Raw genomic sequence first — 20948 nt, 5'->3', positions numbered from 1 at the left:
ATATTTAGCACTTTGTAATACCTGGTTATGAGCTACACTCCAGCACTACTTTCAGTAGTTCAAGAAGTTTACAGTTATTTCAGGCTTCTATTTTAGGTTCATAAATCTTTAATCCATAAGTCTTTATTAAAGGAGGGGAAAACTTGATTTGCATGGATTCACAGTATTTTAGTGGTACACACATACTTCTAAATGTTTTTCTTTCTAAGACAACAGAAGCTGGAGCAGAGCATTCTGCATGCGCTGCAGTTCTACCACATGGAAATAATAGTACCATCCAATATTTGAAATTGTTTGGCAACCCAGTTTAATAGATCTGCACTAAGTATGTACTCTGCCTACCACTCTTTATCCACATAAATGCTAACACTATTATCTGTTTCATCCTTATGGAAAGACTGAAACAAGAATATCCTTGGGAAAACATTCAGTTTCTCAGTGACCAGTGTATTTCAACAAGGACCTGCACGTTTTCTCCCTAACACTTCAGATCTCTGTTTAGTAAAATGACGATTTGACATTTACAACTTCTAAGTTATTCTGAGCTTTGAATTTTCAAGTGTGGCATAGCACATTTATACTTGGGTATTTCATAGGGAGTATTGTTCTGACTTTGCTTACTTTTGAAACTATAGAAAAAGCAGTTATCTGTTTTAAATGGGGGATAAAGGGATGTGGCTCTACTAAGAAAATTCTTCCTCATGCATTGCATGTTTTCTTATCATGTAACCTGAATAACTTTAGGCTTTTGAGCTAATAATGCAAGTTTGCTTCCCTGTTATGCAATGCTTCAGAGAGCCAGATTTTTTTTTCAAAGGCAGAAAGATATATAGGATTTTTCCTCAGTTTTGGTATATTTCCAGTGAGGTTTGTTTCAACCATTGAATGAACTAACTTTTGGTAACTTAACATGTTAAAGATTTTAATTCCAAGACTTTTGTAAACAAGAGACCAGGGTCACAATAAAATGACTGATCTGGTTCCTGTGTTCTGTTTCGTTCCAGCAATTAGATTTAGTGATATGCCTGCGTCCTTTACTTTCTCCCACTCCCCACTTTTTAAAACAAATCTGTCCCAATAAGGAATCAGCACAAAATGGAATCAATATTGAAATACTTTCCTCCAGAGATCTGCAGTGCTTTGAGGAAACAATACTTTTTGTCTTAAAAGTGTGCACTAAGCTACTGTTACTGAAAAGAGAAAGCAATTACTACATTTTTACTGTTAAATATATTACTTTTCTATTTGACTTTACATCTGAACAGGCAAAAGTTTAATAAAAATTTTGTTTATGTTTTTTCTTCTACTTCAGAGAAAGCCTAATCTGCATGCTAAAATCTGTAATTTTTCATATCCATAATGTACCCCTTCTGAAAAGAAGCCTCTGAAATTAATGAATGCATGGGTTTTTTAGTTCTGCCAAGACTTTTTATTTTAAGGATATGATTAATAACCTGTTATGAATGTCAAAGGGCAAATTCAAAAGAATAAGTTATTTATTAAAAAAAAAAAGGTATTTTTATATGAACCCTTGTGAAATAAATCTCCGTCATTTCAAACTATGCTGTCTCTACAGCTGTGGGCATGAGTAGCTATCAGAAACTTCCAGAGCTATTTTCTGTGTCCGTCCCCATGCTTGCTCAGTGCCTCCACACCTTTTAAGTATGCAAGTAAGATACAACTGATCTTTCAAAAATCAACTGTTAAATGAACGTACTTTACGAAACCCTACAGAAAACTCCCATGAGAACATAAACCATTGAAAACGAGAACACAAACCCCACATTATATACATGCCGTTAGCTTGTTTTGTTCACAAAAAAAAAAAAGACTGTAGGGATTTTTGAAAGCTGTAGTTCCTATGGTTTATTTTATAAAGAGTTGTCATATAATAGGATACATACCTTCTGCTTTAGGTCATGTGCCTATTACATGTGATAGACCACATCTGTCATTGCCCTAATAAATTCTAAGGAAAATGTTTGAGCAGAGAAAAACAAGAAAAACACTGTATGCTTTTAAAAAAAAAATTGTCCTACCCAAACTGGGATATGTGGCTACCTAACTTACGGTTATCTGGTTACCTAGCTTATGGTTTACTGTCATCTCTACTCCTTCCAATTGCTCTCATTTCTGGGAATCACTCCTTTTATTAAACCAACATCTGCTTAATTTTCCTTCAACACTGCAACGTTCCTATTTAATGTTTAAATTGTTTATTTATGAATCCTTCTATCAGCTTCACTTCATGTCTGCTATTGGAGCCTTCATAATAACTGCACCACACCATATCTTTCCAGCAGCATGGTGATCTGCAAGACAAATTTCACCAGTAGATACTTAGATTTAATAATTATGTTTTTAATAGCAAAGACTTAGCTTCAAACTACAGGTGACTGCCTAAAATTTCCCTTGTTGTCTAAAGCTGTGGTGGCATAAGCGCGGTTGTGCATTGTCATATTGCCTTGGAGTACAAGCTTGAGTAAGTTCAGACATAAGTGCACTCTTCCAACACTGTTGTTCACATAGCAAGAGCTATTGATGAAGGTTTTTGGATGGTGAGAAGCCTGATACTCTGCTGCTTTATGTGCGACCGTTAACTCGTTCATCATCTTTCCCTTTGGGTCTCCCTGTGGACTGTTCTATTTGGAAGAGCTGGCCTCCCGTTTATAATATCAGACTTCTCATTACTGGCCAGAAAAAAACCTGTCCTTAAAGCACTGCTTCACTGCCAGGACACCATTCAGCACTGCAAAAGCAATACATTAATTTTGCTTTTGGTGGGGTAGTGACTGCAGCAGCAGAGGCATGGATTCTTGCCTGATGACAGCTGTACATGTCCTGACACAGCTGTATTAAGACCCTCTGCGCCAGGCATGAGGCTTCTTGTACACTAATGGTCACATACTGGAGAATAGGCACATGTAGAGATGGAACGACAGTGGGCTACCCCAAGCTAAAAATTCTCAATTGTTGTGCTTTGTGTGAAGAATCTACTTGCACCTCTGCACCAGAATCAAGAGAATCAAAGTGTGAAGAATGTGCTTTGAGCTATTTTATGCAAAGTCCCATCTTTGTTCTGCAAAACTGTGTATAGTTGAATTGAAAGCAAAACACCATAATTCCTTTTGTTCTCCATCTTTTATCTTTTTTTTTTTCAGAATTCCAGACATTTGAACACCACATTTTTGAATTGTTTTCCAGATCCCAGAATTGCAATTCAATTGCTAATTGGTATTTAATAACTTAATAATTACAACTTAATAATTACATAATGAGGAAAATACAAGTGACTAAAAAGTGCTGCAAAACATAAATAGCCAAAACAGAGACAGCTTTATGTTCAACTATTTAAGTACAATTTTAAATTGGAAAGGATGAGAGACACATTGAAAAGTTATTTGCCAGGATCATTTGCCTGGAAGGGATCATAGCACAAATTCTGTCACTGTCTAGACAATTCCCACTGAAGTCTACATGTGTACTTCTTATTGAGGAGTACGTGTATGAGGAGAGGTTGGGGAGGTGTAAGAAGAGGGCTGCAGAAAACAAGCATCTGCAGTATAATATATCAAGAGATAATACAGTGGTAGAGGGAGACAGGTGAGACTGAGGTCTGCTCATTGACGGAAACAGTTCTTTTATCACTTGCCTTAGCTTCTGCTCTTCCTCCCACTCACAAGTTGGTGTAGGGAACATATACAAGTAGCACAGACTGCTAGTGCTGCTTGGCTTCACTCTAGCAGCACTAGAGTGAAGTGCTTGGAATGTTTGCCACATCTTCCCTCATAACTGTAGCTTACTACTCACTGCTCCCACGCACTGGCTTCCATGAAAGATTAGCCATCCTCCTAAAGGTAGCATTTGAGGCAGTGTGTGGCTTCAGCCACAGCTGTTGCGACTCTTAAGGCAAGAAGGGGGGAATTGCTACTGTTCTGTCCCCAGCTAGATGGATAAATAGGTCTTCTTCCAGCAGGAGTAAGTCTTCTTATATGTTATCTTGCTGTCTTGGCCAGTGATTGCTGGACTCTGTAAGTGTGCTTATTCCTACCTTTGCTGTTGATGAGATAGGAAACAGGCAGACAAGTTCAGTCTGGGAGAAAAATGAAGACGCCTTGCTAGTGATACTTATGATGGGCCTGCACATTCCTAAAATACAGGCATTCCATATAATGGAAGAAGGGCTCTACTCCTTGAATGAAGACAAGTAATTGGTCTGCAGGGAAATGAAATGGAGGGAAGGATGGTTTGCCAATGATTTACTCTTTGTAGAGTCCCAGAACAGATGGAGTACAGTAGCACCAGCAACCATACAGGAAAATGTATTCTTTCCAGCCAAACCATCATTCATTCATGCATGCATTCATTCATTCATGTTCAGCTCATAGAGAAGCATATACACAGTTGCCAGTGCACACAGCTTCTGGACTCACCACTCATTCATGGGTGAATATTGGAAAACATGATTTAGTTTGCTGTCATCATAACTGAGCTATATGAATGATTGTGACTAATACTGTAATGTACTTTCGTTGATTGTACAACAGCTGCATTTGTATTTTTTGAAATATTTTACACTTCATAGCAACAAAAAAGTTGAAAGCATCTTATTTAGAAGCTATGCTTTTATGATTTGTCCCATTTCCATACCATCATATATCTGACATAATCAGATATCCTTCACATAAATCCTTTGCATAAATCAGAGCAGCCTTGAAGTAATTACTGCTTTCCTTACTGACCCATGAAAAAATCAATTCTTGTGTACATGTAGGATTTTTCCTGACTTACTGACAGGACACCACCATTGTAATGACTGCCAGTGTCATGATCATATTAATTATATACACTATCTATTTAATATATACTATCTATTAAAAATCATAAAAGTGTTAACATAGTCAGCATTCAAAAAACTCTGAATAGGGTGCCCCACAGTGAGTCTGGATTATTACATTGGGGAAAACCCCACATACCAAAAAAGGATAGTTTTATAGCAATTTCTTTTTGTCTGACCTGCCTCAAACTTTTTTTTTTCATTTAAATGAAATTTCAAATCACTTCTTTAAAAAGTACATAAAGAAATTCAGGTTTTGAAAATGTTGTATCAGTGTAGACTGTTTGCTATCAAGGATACTGGATTTCAGATTTCAACCACGGCTCTGAACCAAAGGAGCTCCTTCCATTTATTTGTGTCATTTGGACTAGGTTCTTCAAACTGCACTGTCTGTATTACTGAGGAAGTATTTAAAAAGTCTTCTGAACTGTTGAAAATGGTTGAGTAATTCCAAGAGGCCTTTTCGATGCTTCCACGTGGTTCAAAGTCATACGTCACCTACAGCCCCTGCTGAACCTTTGTGCAAGACACTCGAGCAGCCACATGCATGGCAAGCTAATTTACCATGCCAACAGCAGGAGAGGATGACAGCAAATTCATGTTTCATCAAGTAAACCTCAAACTCGCAGGCTTTCGCACATCCACCTCACTTTGCAGAGCAGAGCGGCTGTCCCGGCCCACTGAGACGGTGCAGGACGGAGGGTTAGGGAGGCCGAGCTCCCCCTGCCCTGGGCACCGTCCGCAGGTACCGAGCGGCCCCGGGGCACCCAACGGGACGCCCCGGCCGAGCCCCGTCCCGCTCCCGCTGGCAAGCCCATCCCAGCTGCCAGCCGGGGAGCTCCTGGCTGGCGCTGACAAACGAGGGCGCGGGACAGGGCCCCCCATCCCTCCCCAGCCGGAGCGGCGAGGCTGGACGGCCGCCCGACTACAGCTCCTCCACTCCACAGCGAGTCCTCAGCCCGAGAATGGCGCTTCCCGCCCTCCTCCATCCCCGCCCCAAGAATAGCCTCTACCAACCCCTGCTCCTGCTTTGCCTCCTGCCCGCCCCAGGAACTGTTATTGTTATTCCAATTGCTGCTGCTGCTCCTCCTCCGGCTCCACCTCTCCCTCCGTCCTTCCCTCTCTTCTCCCCTCCCAGGGCCGTCCTGCCCGGTAACTTCACTTCCGGGGCGGCCATTTTGGGCGGTCCGTGGCAGGTCGGTGCGGCGGCGGGGCGGGCTCGGCCCGGGCCGCAGGGCTGTGACAGCGGCGGGGACAGCAGGAGCGACAGCGGTGGGGCGGACACCCGCGCCGGGCAGTGTCGGGGCGCCGCCGCAGGGTCAAAGCCGCCGCCCGGGGACCGCAGCGCCCGCCTGCCCGCGCCATGTCGGACTTCGACAGCAACCCCTTCGCGGACCCGGACCTCAACAACCCCTTCAAGGTGAGGCCGGGGCGGCGGGCGGCCGAGAGGGTTCCTCGATGTGGGGTTGCGCCGAGCCGCGGGCACCCCGCGGGAGGGGGGGAGTGAGGGCCCTGTGGGGGGTGCGGACAGGGGTCGCTGCCCTGAACGGGCCCTAAGGGGGCGGCTCGCTCGGGGCGCCGAGGATAAGCAGCGTTTTCTCAAGTTATGGCTTCCGTGTCTCCTTCTGTAGCTAAAATAACAAGTCGCGTTTCAGGTAGAATATGTTGAAGGGGAAAAAAAAGGGCTTGGTTTTTTGGGGGGTTTGGGTTTGTTTTGGTTTGGGTTTTTTTGGTGGGTTTTGTTTTGTTTTGGTTTTTTTTTTTTGTTTTCTGGGAGGGTTTTTTTGGTTGTTTGTTTTTCTTTTTTTTATTTTGACGGTAGCTTTTTGTGTGTATAACGCTACTACAGTCTTTTTTTTTTTTCGTCTGATTGACCCAGATAGTTAAGCTTAGTGAGTTTGCCGTCTTTTTCCTCTCTAGTCTCCTCCCACCCCTATCAAGCTTACTTATTCCCTTACCTCGTTTCTGGAGCAATCAGGGTACCGATGGCTGGACGTGATTTCTAACCTGCATTTCAAAATGGTGTGTTGTAATGAATTATAAAGATTTTAGGTTTTGCACTACTGACTTGTCATACAGCTGCGACTTCTTTCTTCACTCACTGTTCTGGCTTCAGCTGTGAAAATGAGCTGACCTCCCTCGATGCTTCCCCTCCTGATCTTCCTTTATTATTTAAATCCAGTTCTGCTAGCATATTGAGCTACTTACTTTGGTAATGTCACTGAAATTTTGCCGACACTTTAAAGCACACACATAGTATATGGCAGTGAGTTTAGGATGTCCGCTGGAATAATCAAACTTTTAAAAAATTGATCTGTCACATTTCAAGAATACTTCTGTGCATGTAAATGCTGGAAGCATAGCATTCCTGACATCTGTTCATTAGAGTCTGTCTGAATCATTAGTTTAGTTCTTATAGTCATAAAACGTAGGCGATAGTATTCATTAGGCTAGAATTCCTTAGGCTACAGCCTGTGTTTTCACTTATTAGTGACCTTCTAGATGAACAGGAGTCCTGATGTTGGGTTTGCTCCCAACAATAGTTTGGACTGGTACCATTATCAGTAAGCACTGTTCTTTTAAATATCTTTTGGCACCAAGCCAAAAGGTATCTTTGTTCTAGAATGTGTCTTCAGCAACAGAATTACGTGGTGTCTTTCCTCCTCCTTCCTTATTTTTTGTAATAGTTAATAAAATAAGATCTAGCAAAATTTTTTGTGTATGGATACCCAGAGCAGTTAGGGGTATTGTAAGCAGGATAGTTGCCCCTGCATTGCAGGACTAACTGGTCCTGTGTAGTGATTCTGAGACCTACCTGAACCATACTTCCAGTTTGAAGACATTCCTTAGAGTGCAGTAGCTTATTCCAGTTTTCAGTTATTCCAGTTTCTCCTTGAGGAAACACTTCTGTTGCAGCTGCTGGGCAGAATCCATACTCTGCTGCTCATCTGCAATGCATCATGATAAAAGGACTTTATAACAACTTTGCTGTAACTTGAAGCTCACTGTTAGACACACTTCTGGATTTCTTCTGTTTGCAGAAGATGGTTCAGGAAAGCTGGGCACTTTTCCTTTTTCAGAGGCTTTTTTCAGTTCTTTAAGTCTGTGCTACCTTCTACTGCTCATAGAAGGTAATCGTGCATACCTTTACTTATCCATGCATTTAACTTCAAGGGGCAAAAGGTCTCTTACATGAGCCAAAGCTTGATTGCCATCTTGTTGGCAAAACACCTTCAAAATTGGTAAGTATTCACGCATGTCTGCATTTAAGGTTTGCCCGACTATGTGTTTTAAAATACTTTACACATAGAACTGGTCTTTCCAGATGGACCCTGATAATCTTAAGTCATATTGTTCAAACGCCGTATTCAGATGTACTCATATTTTTGTCTTTACTTGATAATTTTATGTATGATGTGATTAGTTGTTTTCCTTGCTTTGGAAGATGCTTCCTGTGCTAATGTAATCACAAAGTAGTATGGCATAGAAGAGGGGAGAAGGCATCACGTGGAAGAGTTGTTGCCAAGGTCTAAAGTTAGATCATTCTTTTTCTTAAATATTTTGGTTTTACTAATTATCTGTGATCTCCTTATGAGGTTTCCTGTGACTGTTCTTATGTCTTTTTATAAAACGATTAGAGCAGAGCTTCTTGCCTGATGTCGATTCAGATAAAAATGTTCCCTGGAGAGATAAAGGTAAAGCAGAAACATCTAGTTTGCCCAGTATTTTGGATAGTTGATACTTTCAGAAGTCTAAAATTACCTTACCTGCTGGGAAAACTGAAATTTAGTTTGTAAAATGGAATTTCTTTTTTCAAGTATTAGCTTAGGTGGATTGATCATAAAACACTGTAGATTTTGAGACTTTGAGATTTTGGCTACCTAACCTCTGCATTTTATTTTTTTACTCTTAAAAGAACCAACAAACTTGAACTGAACTCAAAGGCAAATACACTTTTGAAGTCCTAGTATTCATCTGTAAATAATTGTCCTCTTAATGCTGTACCAGCAGTGCTATACCTACATATGTTTTGGTTTGGAAGATAAAAGATAATGAAACAAACAGATAAGTGACATTCTAACATTAAAAAACTTCTGATCTCGTTAAAGTTATGCAGAAGAAAATGCACTCATGTACCATACAAATGAAGATGTGATAATTTTGCTATAATCTGGTATAGCAGCAGTGTGAAGAATAACACAGTTGATGTAACCTTAGGTATCATAAATGAAAGCAGTCTAGTAATGAAATTTGTTTAATTTCTTTTACTAAGAGGCACTTGTCGTGGCTTGTGAGTGTGAATTCACACTTCCTGAAGTTCTCGCCAACAAACAGTGCAGTCCCACAGCATCCAAACAGGGTGAGCCGAGCAGGTGTGGTGATTGTAACTGCATTCAGTGCTGGGCAACTCTATAGAGAGGAGACAGATCTGAGCCCAAGTTAAAAAGCCAAGTCAAGGTCAGAATCACAGGCAGTGGAAGTAAACAGGGTCAGCCAACAATCCTGTGATGACCAGGTAAGTTGTTAGTGAGGAAGGGGGGGGTCTGACCACCTAGGAGGCATTTGGGAATCTTCAAGGATCTGACAGTTTATCTTGAATAGACTAAACCATCATGAAATAAATTTTGTATGAAAAAACAAAGGTACATATCTAATGTAGCTGTCTCCTTTTTTTTTTTAGTATCATAACCTAGGTGATAGTTGTACTCTTCTGTCTTGGGAGGTGATATACAGTAAGGTTCTGAAATAGCAGTCTCAAAGTTCAGTATAAGTTTTGTTTACTCTGAAACAGCAATTCATCTAAAAATGTGTTGGTTCTATGTTCTTGGTTCAAATTTTTTTTTTCCTTTTAGAACTGAATTATCTATAGTTCTTTTAAGTAGGGCTATGAATGTCGCGGGCATTTGTGTCCTGGTTGACAGACTGCAAAAGGTTTGAGAGCTGACTGTTAATTACCCAAAAATATGAAACAGTTATTTATGGGTAGAATCAGAACTTTAAAGACCAAGTAGTGTAATGAATTCTGTTGGGTCAGTTCATCTGATGTGTTTAGCTCTGAGCAGATGTGTGTATTTGACACTATAGAAATTATGATATGACTGAAAACTAAGATACATTTCTATTCAAATGTGAATTATGACCTTCAAGGAAAGGCCGAACTAATATGTGATATGTAGATTTTTTTTATCTTGTTCAGTTTTAGTGTGGAATGACAGAATCAGAGAAAACCTCAAATGTATGTAAAGTATGGGAGTAGTTTCTTTGGGTGGGATTAGGTGTCCAGACTGTGGTTAGGTTTGAGTTGTTGCTCCAGAAAGACACAAGTAGTTCTGTCATGACTGACTTTCTTGTATGGGTGGCTGAAATGGTCTAAAAATGGTATTAGGCACCTTAATTACTCCCACTGAGGTCACAGGATTATTTGAGTTGCTAGAGCTAATGTTAGAGTAATTCCAGTTATAAATTGGATATTACACTTCATCTTGACTCACATGAGCACAAATTAATCTCCTGTCTGGTTTGGCAGGGAGTACAAGCTGAAGGTTTGATGCTGGAGGTAATTGTGCAAGCGACTGCTACCTTCTGTGGCAGCAGAATCTATAAAATTTACACTTTGATTGCTGAAGTGAAGCTAAAGTTATAGAAACTTACAGGAAGAAAGAAGTCTTGATTATTTTTGAAGGATTGGGACCCCTAATATCTAAAGTGTTTCTGCAGCATTTCAGCTTTAGAATGAAAAAGTTTTGTTGTGTGCCTGTATGCATAACTGAGTTTTAATTCTTTTGTCAGACTATAAAATATACTGATTTAAGTTGTCTGTCTTTACATTAGTAAAGGACATAAAATACAGATTTTTTTTTTTCTGAGTTTTACTTCCTGGGTCCCCTTAATGTCTTCAAAAATTATAAATTCCCCTAAATCTTGCATAATTTAGTGCTGAACATCATGATAGTGGAAGTGTCCTTTAGCTGCCCTACATGATAGTTGGCTTTCAAGAGTGTGCATCATCAGTGCTGTAACTGCACTACAGTCTATTAAAACTGTTTTTAAAAAGTGTTTTTAGTAGATATTCAGTATCTGTTATAGCTGCAGTTTTCCCCCAGATTTTTAGTAAACAGCACATATTGCATTAGTATTATTATTCCACTACATATTAAGAGTTAACATTTCGAAGGGGAACATAACATGCATATTGGAGAACGATTTGAGAACAGCTGTGAGATGGAGGTGATACTTTGTTAGGTATCCAGTACTCCATTGCAAGATGAGGCTGGTACAAGCTTTAGGACAAATTTGACCTTGTCAGCCTCTGAAGTTCTTTTATGTTTCAGGGGTTGGGAACTTGCCTTGCTCAGTATCTCAGAACCCTTTACAGCTCTGCTTCCATAGGATGAATGTGGCATATAACAGGCACTGCTTGAAAGCCAAGTTTAAGAGACCCAAGTTGGCTACTTTTGCATTACCCTATTTAATAATAGTGTTCTGGCAGTGTGGGAGTAAAAATCTTTTGAACGTCATTTTTTAAGGGGGATGGAAAATGGATGATCAGTGAATGAGATGTTAAACTTGCAATTGTGGAAGAACTGTTGTGTGGCTACTCAGTTATTTTTTATTATTCTAAGTACAGAAATAGTCTTTATTTTGCCTCTTAATTCATTAGTTCCTCCAGGTGTTACATATGTAACCTTTTAGGACAACTTGTACTAAGAGGTTTTTAATCATAGGTTAAAATGTATTATTGAGGTGCAGTGCATTAAAGCTTCCTTTATACTGTTAAATGTAAACTGTTTATACTGCTGATGTACTGTTAGGGTAGTGAAGCATGAAATCTCAATTCAGTAGTTGTTTGTGATGCTTCTGTACCTTTACTTGTTCTTGGGCCTGAGATGATGAAGGAAGAAATAAAGTATGAAGAACCAGCAGTGTTTGACACTGCATCAAAAATTAGTAGCTTCTTGAAACTTAACTTTTCTATATGCAACTTGTTCTGGCATGAACAAGGAGGAAGTTTCTGGAGAGTTCAGCTTTTTGCTTTATACCAAGTGTTTATTGAACATATGAAAATTGCAATTTCAGAGGCTTAATGCACTCTGGCTGAATGCAAAGTGTTACAGGACTGAGAAACACATTCTTCATGTGCAGGCTTATCATCTGTTTTAAGTGTTGGGTCCTAATTTAAAACTTGAAACACAGCAGTTACCACAGGAGGAATAAAACTTTGATATCCAGCACTGGCCAAATAATTTTTTTTCTCAAAAGCAAGCTTTGTCAGAAAACTCTTCCCAAAAATGCTCTCGAGGGCATACTGAAAGCAAAGTGTATCACATGGAGAGTTTCAACTGAAACAGCAACAACTATGATTGCTCCCCAGAACTCATTTATGAAAGCTAGGATGGATAGTTTTTTCTTTGGTCAAGGAGTCAAAAAGCTCAGACCAACAAACATAGTTTCAGGCATTTTTGTGTTGCATTTTTACTTAATTTTCTGAGCCAGTGGTGTCATTTTAGGAAATACTCCACAGGGAGCAGGAAGTACAACTGTTACTGTAACACCCTTCCCCCTCCGCCCTTCCCCAAATCAAAATCCACAGAACCTCAGGTTAAACTCTTACTGAAAAGTGTGTTGTTACTGTTGCTTGCATTTTTAAAAAAGGCTAATATGAAGTGGGAATAGGGAATAAGTTGTCATAATCCATGGAGAATTTAATTTGAAATGGAAAGAGAGTATCCTTTTCATGTAGCAAAACAAAGCCCTTCAGTAGGAGTGATAGGGATAAGAAATCCTAATTGGTCAGGATTGATTTTGCTAGATTTCTGGAATTGATCTCATGATTTCCACAGGGTGGATTCACCAGTCTGGTTTCAGTCCAGCATGTTGAGTAGTTGGGAAGATAAGACTGGGTTGTGCCTCTTGCTTTCTTGGAACTTCCTTCCAAGCACAGAAAGCAACAGTGAAAATGCATAGCTAGGTGAAGGTAGGGTTGTGGAACAGTAAATGCCAAAGAAGCTGCAAAGTGATGGTGATGTCGCACTGGTGATGTCAGTGACTGGTAAAGCAGTTAGATTGGATAACCTTATATGTGGGAATCTTGAAGTAAAAGAGAAAAATTGTAGAGTGGCAGAGCTGAAGGGTGGCCAGTGACTGATGAGGGAGGTGATAGGTTGATACAATGAATTGTACAAAGCTCTTTTGTGATGAGGAGAACTGTTTTCTTGGCTTGGATTGTAACTACTCCAGTCATTAAGAGATCATTGTTAATCTAGAACTAAAAAAATTAACATTTCTACAGTCTTCTTCAGTAGCTCATTCTTCCCTTGGCTGTACTAAAGGAGATGTATAACTGATAAGGTGTTTTCCATGTTTCCTTCTTTTTATTTCATTCACTAAAAATAATTAATCCGCTTCTTTTAAAACACATTTTTATGTTCATAGTGTATTGTTTCTCCTTAGTCTTTTTTTTCCTAGGACTAACCAGGGATACTTCTGTCAGCTTACTCAGATGTTTGGCACTGTCCTATGAATTCCATGTAAATTTAAAAAAAGAAAAAAGAAACAAAAGAGAAAAATTCTGTTACTTTTAAGCATAATTTAATCTTGCATAATTTCAGTTTTATGCTTTTTTCCTAAACAAGGTGATTATTGTATTCTTTTGATGTACAGTACTCCTATTATCGAGGATTTGGAAGATACTTAATTGTCTTGCCTTCTTACCTTTGTCAATGAGGGTTAAAAATTTACCTAATTATTCCATTTTCTTAGTAGTTACCTTTGTTCCTCCTGTTCTCTTCCTTGTAAACATATCCTATGCATTTTTCCCTGTTCCTATTTTCAGCTATTTTTTTTTCTTAAGAGATTTTTACTTGAAATTGTTTTCAGTTGCTGATGTGTTGTAAAATCATTATAATCTCTATCTGAATCAGTGTTTATAAATCCTGTTTCTTGACCTCTGCAATGAGATACTGCTTTTACTTCCCTGCTAGTCCTTGGGAGCAAACTGAAAAATACTGGCCAATTAAATGTTCTGTGCAAAGCACTGATGTCATTAATTTAATTCCACTCAGGAAGAAAAAGGAATGCGACGCAAGCCTGTTTTTTTCCCCATGTTAGTTTTTTTGTGCATATGATAAATGCTTTTGTCTTTCTGGTAGAAAAATGGGTATTGCTCAGTGAAAAATTTTTTTGACAACCCAAATGACAGTTTGGAGGGGATGTTTCCTAGTTCACTCTACTCACTTAAATCCAAATCACAACTACCAATGTAAACTTAGCTGATGGTGTTTTTCAGAATATTACTGGATTATGTGTGCTATCAAAGCCTTTTACTGAGAATGGAACAATTCTGGACCCATTTCCAGTCAACAGTAATGCAAAGAATTGTTATAGATGTATCTTACTACTTCAGTTTTTAATTTGCCAGTCTCTTCTGTAGTAGTGAAGCTGGTAGCTAATGACTAGTTTTGGTCTCCTAGACAACAGAGGTCTATTGCCTTCAATTTGTTTTCAAAAAAGCTGTAAAAACTCATGTAGAATGGATTATTCTGCTCCATTTTAAACATTCTCATTTGTAGGTAATTGTGTTTGTATACTCTCTGTGATAACTGGGTATTCAGTTAATTTTATCTGTATCTGAATGATGTAATAATAATTGTTAACTTAAGATGTTAACACAGGAGATATTTTTAATCGTTTTGTAGGTACTCTTGCCAATGTGAGATACAAGTGAGTTGCGCTTTTGGGGTTTGTTTTGTTTGTGTTCTCTGGGTTTTTTTCCCGACTTTTCCATTCTTGATATTAAAAAATAGGTTGCTGCTTGTACCTGACTCATTGAGATAAAAAAATGTGTGATGCTAATCTTTGCTTTTGAGATTGACATTATAGGAGAGAGACTGCAAGAAGCAGGTAAAATGAAAGATTAGATGGAAAACAGTTAAGTTATGCTAGTTTCTTAAAACTTCAGTCTCCTAAACTTATTCATGTCTTAAAAATGCCATCTGAAATGACTGTGACTTAAGTGCACCAATGGCTACAGTAGCCAGGTATGAAAAATGGTCTGTTCTTAATTCTGTTCTGTAGTTGAATGACTAATAGTTAAATAAAAAGATCAGAAACTCAGGGGCTGAACTGGCAGGAGTTTGGGTCAGATAAGGCTGGGTGGAATATCAAATATGGAAAATAAGTTGTGCCAGCATAGATTCACTTGTTTCTGTGGAATATTAGTTTTCACTGGTTTTAACCGCTAGAATATGTGTGTCATGCAACATAGAAATTTGATGGCATTAATTTAAATGCCGCTTTTTCTCTGAGTATGTGGTCCTGCACATTTATTATTCACATTCATTACTGAAACCCTGAACAATTTCTAAATTCAATGTTTTTTTTTTTCTGCAGCAGCGAGTATGAGTGATTCACAGTTTTCATCACTGTATTTACATGAGTTGGCATTTGCTCCATTTTTAAAATGAGATGCGATGAGTGTAGGGCAGATGATTCAAAACAATTCCTTATGTTCCTTGGGATGTCAGGTCTAATTTCTTTGGAAATATTGTAAGTAGTGTTTTGAAATATGAAGTGCAGCTCCTCTTGTCATCAGTCATTTAATGCAGTGTAGGTGCTCAGACAATTAGTCTAGGAACCTATACCTGGGCACCCAGTCTGGGAAGAGCTGAGGATAGGTCTAGCATTAAACAAGATAGCAATGAGGGAGTATAGAAGAGGGATGAATCTCCAGGTTGGTACTTACGTCCTGCAACTATGCAATTACTCTTTTCCTGTGAACTCTGGTTTACCTTTCCTTAAGTCTTTCTGCTTGTGGAAGAATCAGGTCACAAACTTGTGTTGAAGTCCAAAATGTTTAATTCAAGTTTTCTGAGAATGGAATTTGAATGCTACTTGCCATGGTGGGGTTCAATGTGTGTATTTCAATACAACTGTAATTTTTTTTTTTACTAGGTAATGAAACTTTTCTTGAATAGAGCTGTTATTGGATGTCCTCTGAGTCATTCAGTTTTTTCAGAGCTGCTCATCTGTAGCAAACAATAGCAATATTTGACAGAATTATAGCAATTGTTAATTCAAAATGGCAATGGACTTCTGATGGAGGGCTTTCTTCTCTACTTCCTGTGTGTATTTTAAATGTACAGCTTATTTCTGAGTACTAAGACTTCTGCTGTCAGCTTGTTTGTTTCAGCAGGTTTCCTCTCATCTGTCAGTTTTAGAATGTCACAATAGCTGTATGAAGAGATCTGAGAAACTGTTTGCCCCTGGTTTTCTCTAAAACATGTGGAGTAAAAAAGGCTTTCTTTCGTCAGATATTTATTATTGTGTGCATATTGTATTTCTGAATACAGATTTCTCTTCTGAATTTGACTTGACCACTTTTTCCTGCTTTTTGGAAAATGGCTGCTGTTGAGTAGATGTCTCATGAGACTGATATTGTACTTGACAGCAACCATGAAGAAAATACTGTTCCTGCATCTGAAGATAAAGTTACTGCTGACAAGACTAAGCTAATACCTTAATAGATGCTGATTCTAAGAAACTAGATTTTACTTTTAAATTTTTTTTATTTTATTTAGCTTAATAATTTTTATATTAACTGCACATTAAGTCACTTACTGTATTTTTTAAAAAAATTAGACATATATTCTATAGAATTATCAATGTTTTGGGTTGGAAGGGATCTTAAAGGTCATCTAGTGCCAACCCCTCCACCATGGGTAGGGACACCTTCCCCTGCACCACATTGCTCAGGGCTCCAGACAGCCTGGCTTTGAACATGTCCAGGAATGGGGCATTCACCACCTCTCTGGACAGCCTATGCCAGTGTCTCACCACCCTCACAGTAAGGAATCTCTTCCTGATATCTAATCCAAACCTAATCTCTTTTAGTTTGAATCCATCCTTCCTTTCTTATTTTGACATGCTCTTGTAAAAAGTCTCTATCTCGTAGTCTCCCTTCAAATACTGGAAGGCCACAATTAGGTCACCCCTAAGCCTTCTCTTTTCCAGGCTGAACAACCCCAATTCTCTCAACCTTTCCTATGAGGTACTCTGTCCCTCTAATCAAATTGGTGTTGTTCTTCTGGACTTGATCCAGCAGGCTCATGTCCTTCCTGTTCTGGGAACACCACAGCTGGATGCAATGCTCCAGGTGGGGTCTCACCAGAGCAGAGTAGAGGGGTGGAATCCCCTCCCTTGACCTGCTGCCCACACTGCTTTTGATGCAGCCCAGGATACAATTGGCTTTCTGGGCTATGAGTGCACATTGCTGGGTCATGTCCAGCCTCTCGTCCACCAGCACCCCCAAGTCCTTCTCAGCAGGGCTGCTCTCCACCTGTTCATCTCCCAGCTTGGATTGATACCAAGACTGCTCTGATGCAGCTCCTTGCACTTGGTCTTACTAAACCTCCTAAAGTTCCCATGATCCCTCTCCCAGAGCTCATCCAGGTCCCAGTGGATGGCATCCTGTCCTTCAGGTGTGTCAGCTGCACCACTCAGCTTGGTGCATCCTCAAATTTGCTGAGGGTGCATTTGATCCCTCTATGTCGTTCATGAGGATATTAAATAACACTGGTCCCAGTACGGACCCCTGAGGGACACCACTTGTCACTGATGCCCGTTGGGACTCTGAGCCATTGGCCACTACCCCCTCGATGTGACCAACCACTTCCTTATCCATCTAACAGTCCACTCATCAAATCCATCTCTCCAATTTAGAGAGAAGGATGTTGTGGGGGACTGTGTCAAAGGCTTTACAGAAGTCCAGACAAATGACATCTTCCCTTGTCTCCTGTCGTCATTCCATCCTAGAAGGCCACCAGGTTGGTCAGGCAGGACTTGCCCTTGGTGAAGCTGTGCTGGCTGTCTCATATCACCTCCCTGTCCTTCATGTGCCCTAGCACAGCTTCCAGGAGGATCTGTTGCATGATCTTCCCAGGCAGAGAGGTGAGGCTGACAGGGTGGTAGTTTCCAGGGTCCTCCTTTCTACCCTTTTTAAAGATGGGTATGATGTTTCCCTTTTTCCAGTCACCTGGGACTTCCCCTGACTGCCATGACATTTCAAATATCATGGAGAGTGACTTGGCAACTACATCGGCCAATTCCCTCAGGGATGCATCTCACTGGGTCCTGTAGACTTACATACCTTCTGGTTCCTTAGGTGGTCATGAACCTGATCTTCTATTAACAGTGGGAGGGACTTTGTTCTTCCACTCAAGGCTGTGGGAAGAGAGGTTGCCATTAAAGACTGAGTCAAAAAAGCCTAACTGTCTCTAGCACTGGGAAATGAAATAATTTTCTCAAGATATATCTCAAGCAGTCTTTCTTACTGTATAGTTAATTGAGGAAAAAAAAATGTACTTCTTTTCTAAATTTTGATAGTTCAGGTAGAAGCTGAACCAGAAGTGCTTTTAGCATTATTGGACCCTGTTCCCTCAGCTTCATTTTTATTAAATGGTTTTTCTCTTCCTGAAGGTGTGCTTCTGGGTAGGGACATCCAAGAATTACAGAAAGCTCTTTTCTTCTGGTGTGCTTTTTGAATGTGTAGTTGTGGAGTCCTAAATCTTCGTTTGTGAAGCCTAGCCATGATATGGAGTCCAGTGATCAACATAACAGGATAGAGTTTTCTTGTGTTCTCTCATGAGAGCTCTTCTCCATTTAAATCAGCAAATGACAACAAATGAACTTCTTTTTTTTACTGTGTTAATCAAGGTTTATAAGAAGCTCATAACGAAATGATGTTATTTTGGAGACAAAGAGGTGGACGTTTACAGACTTTTTAAGTGAAAAAACCCTTTTTTTACATTGAAATAAAATCTGAGTTTTTTATAATATATAAATGTTTACTTTTTGGTTATATACATGTGCATACATTTACACAACTGTTTTCTCTCCTAGGATCCTTCTGTTACACAAGTGACAAGAAATGTTCCTCCAGGGCTAGATGAGTATAATCCATTCTCTGATTCAAGAACAGTAAGTAGTACATTAATTTCTTAATAATGCTGTTAATCTTAGATTTCTGAGGTATTGTTTTCACAGTTGGGACTGATGTTGTAATATGTGTAGTGGGCTAGCTACAGGTAGTGGAAGATGTGTTAAGAATAAATAGTCCCATTAAGTATTTGGAGGATTCAGTGGCAAGGTTGATTTAAGTGAGCTTTGACCTGTTAAGGAAGAGTGGCTCCCTGAGAAGGGATCAAAATAGAATTGAGTTTTTTCCATCTTTAGTAAGATTTCTGTTAGTCTGTCCTTATGTTTTTCTGCATTTCACTGGCTTTAAAGCTTGTGAGTGTGGCACACTTCCCTAATGTCTTTATTTTGATTTCTATTTCACTTAATGCAGGTGCTGCTTGGAATCAGAAAAACATTGTATTTAAGTAACAGTCCACAAGCTGTGGTGCAGCAGTAAAAGGAAAAGTTTACATTAAAGATACACTGTAGTTTTTTGCCTCTAATTTATATAGTTCCAATATACCTTGCACTGCTTTTATCCATTGCAGGGAGAAATACAAGGAATGAGATAACAGCATTTTTGAGTGGCTGTTGTTGACAGTGAAGATATTTTGCAATATTAGCAAAATTTAGGGCTGTTTACTGTCTGTCAGTATAATTTATAAACAGTCAAATACTGTATGTTTAAAATATAGTCTTATTTCTTGTGGCAAATCTGGTAGTGCTGTTGGGGAATGTTCATATTTGAGTATTTGCAATGTCATGGATAGAGAGACAGAATTCACTCTAAAAGAGAAGCAGCTATATATTAATTGATATAAACCAGCAATTTAACAAAAATTAAAATAATTTTTAAAAATATAAAAAAAATAATAAATGCAACAGTGGTTTAACAAGATTCGATGGTAAGGTACATTTGATTACTGCCCAGAGGATACAAAACTGTCAGAAAGGCCCTCCCTCTCATTGAGGGTCATGAGTTTCAGAAGGGACCTCATTACATCCTGAACTCCTTCCTGAGGGGAGCTTAGGTGTGTATGAATCCAGACTTAGTCAATGGTTTATGTCTGAAGGATTATATGTGCATAGTAAATCCTTCTATCACTTAGCTAAGATGTCAAAGTTTAGCATCACTTACTGGGAATATGTTGTTGCAAGGAATCTCTCAGCTCCGAGGAGTAACCTTGAGAGGTGTCCCTACCCAAGGGAAGATCCTGGTGTGCAGCCCACTGCTGTGAGGGAGAGCTCAAGGGGCCCTGGGCTGTCCACTATTTATGGAGTAAGATGATTGACTTGTAGTCATATTTGCATACCCATTACAGGAGTTAGTTTATTCCAAACTTCATGGCCAGATGGATCCATTACAACAGTCACTGGCTATAACCCCTTGAGCAGAGTTATGGGAAATGGTGGGGGCAGGGAGAGCACGCCATCACAGCAGTGAAACAGTAAAATTTCATACAGTGTTAAAATGCTATGCTGGGAGAAGCTTCATTTTGGATATGCCTAGGATCAGCTGTTTAAAGCAGAATATTTACAACTAGCAACAATATTAAGTAAGTCTCCAAACTTTTTTCCTTCTAGCTCACAATATCAGGAATTATGCTGGATTTAGTTTTCGGAAGCTTGAGGAGTTTCAAAATTGCTTTGTAATGACCATTTATTATAAAGACAGTAGATGTTGTTTAAAAAAATATAATCTTGAGCTACTCTGACTTTTTTTATTACTTATGCACTTATTTTAATGTGCAACTCTCTGGAAAAAGGGGAACAGAAGTGCTTTTTCAGTGGTTTTGTCTCAACCTCTAACAGTCACCATGGAAATTACATTCTGTCTTTTGTCATGTATCTGAAATCAACAAGGAACAGATGAGATTAGACAATTAGTATTTCTGCTTCATCATTTAATGAAACTGTTAAGGTTTTGCTGCTTCTAAATTTTTAACTCCTTTGAGCACTCTGTGTATATAGGTATGCCATATATACCTATACACAATAATGCATATAGCAATCAATTTCAAATTGCTGCATTAAAAAATTGGAAAAAATCATTAGTGGATTTATTTTTCCTCCCCAGGAGATATATTTCAGTGGAATTTTTTCCCAGTTAATTCCTGGGAATTAACCCACCTTTTGTCTTGCATCTAAACAGTGATGA

The 20948-nt window shown here is 39.2% G+C and overlaps 1 protein-coding gene across 1 annotated transcript in view; it reads left to right on the top strand.

The window, feature by feature from the left end:
* Positions 1-6061: 6061 nt before the first annotated feature.
* SCAMP1 (secretory carrier membrane protein 1) overlaps positions 6062-20948 on the top strand; it is a 39207-nt gene continuing 24320 nt past the window's right edge. Inside the window, exons 1-2 of the mRNA XM_064642447.1 lie at positions 6062-6257; positions 18734-18811. Coding sequence (XP_064498517.1) covers positions 6201-6257; positions 18734-18811 — 135 coding nt within the window. The 5' untranslated portion in view covers positions 6062-6200. The remainder of the gene's footprint in view (positions 6258-18733; positions 18812-20948) is intronic.

This window comes from Pseudopipra pipra, chromosome Z (assembly GCF_036250125.1).
Source record: "Pseudopipra pipra isolate bDixPip1 chromosome Z, bDixPip1.hap1, whole genome shotgun sequence".
In the NCBI taxonomy this organism is placed as follows: domain Eukaryota; kingdom Metazoa; phylum Chordata; class Aves; order Passeriformes; family Pipridae; genus Pseudopipra; species Pseudopipra pipra.
The sequence above is the reverse complement of the archived record's forward strand: the minus strand, read 5'-3'. Positions and strand labels throughout refer to the sequence as shown.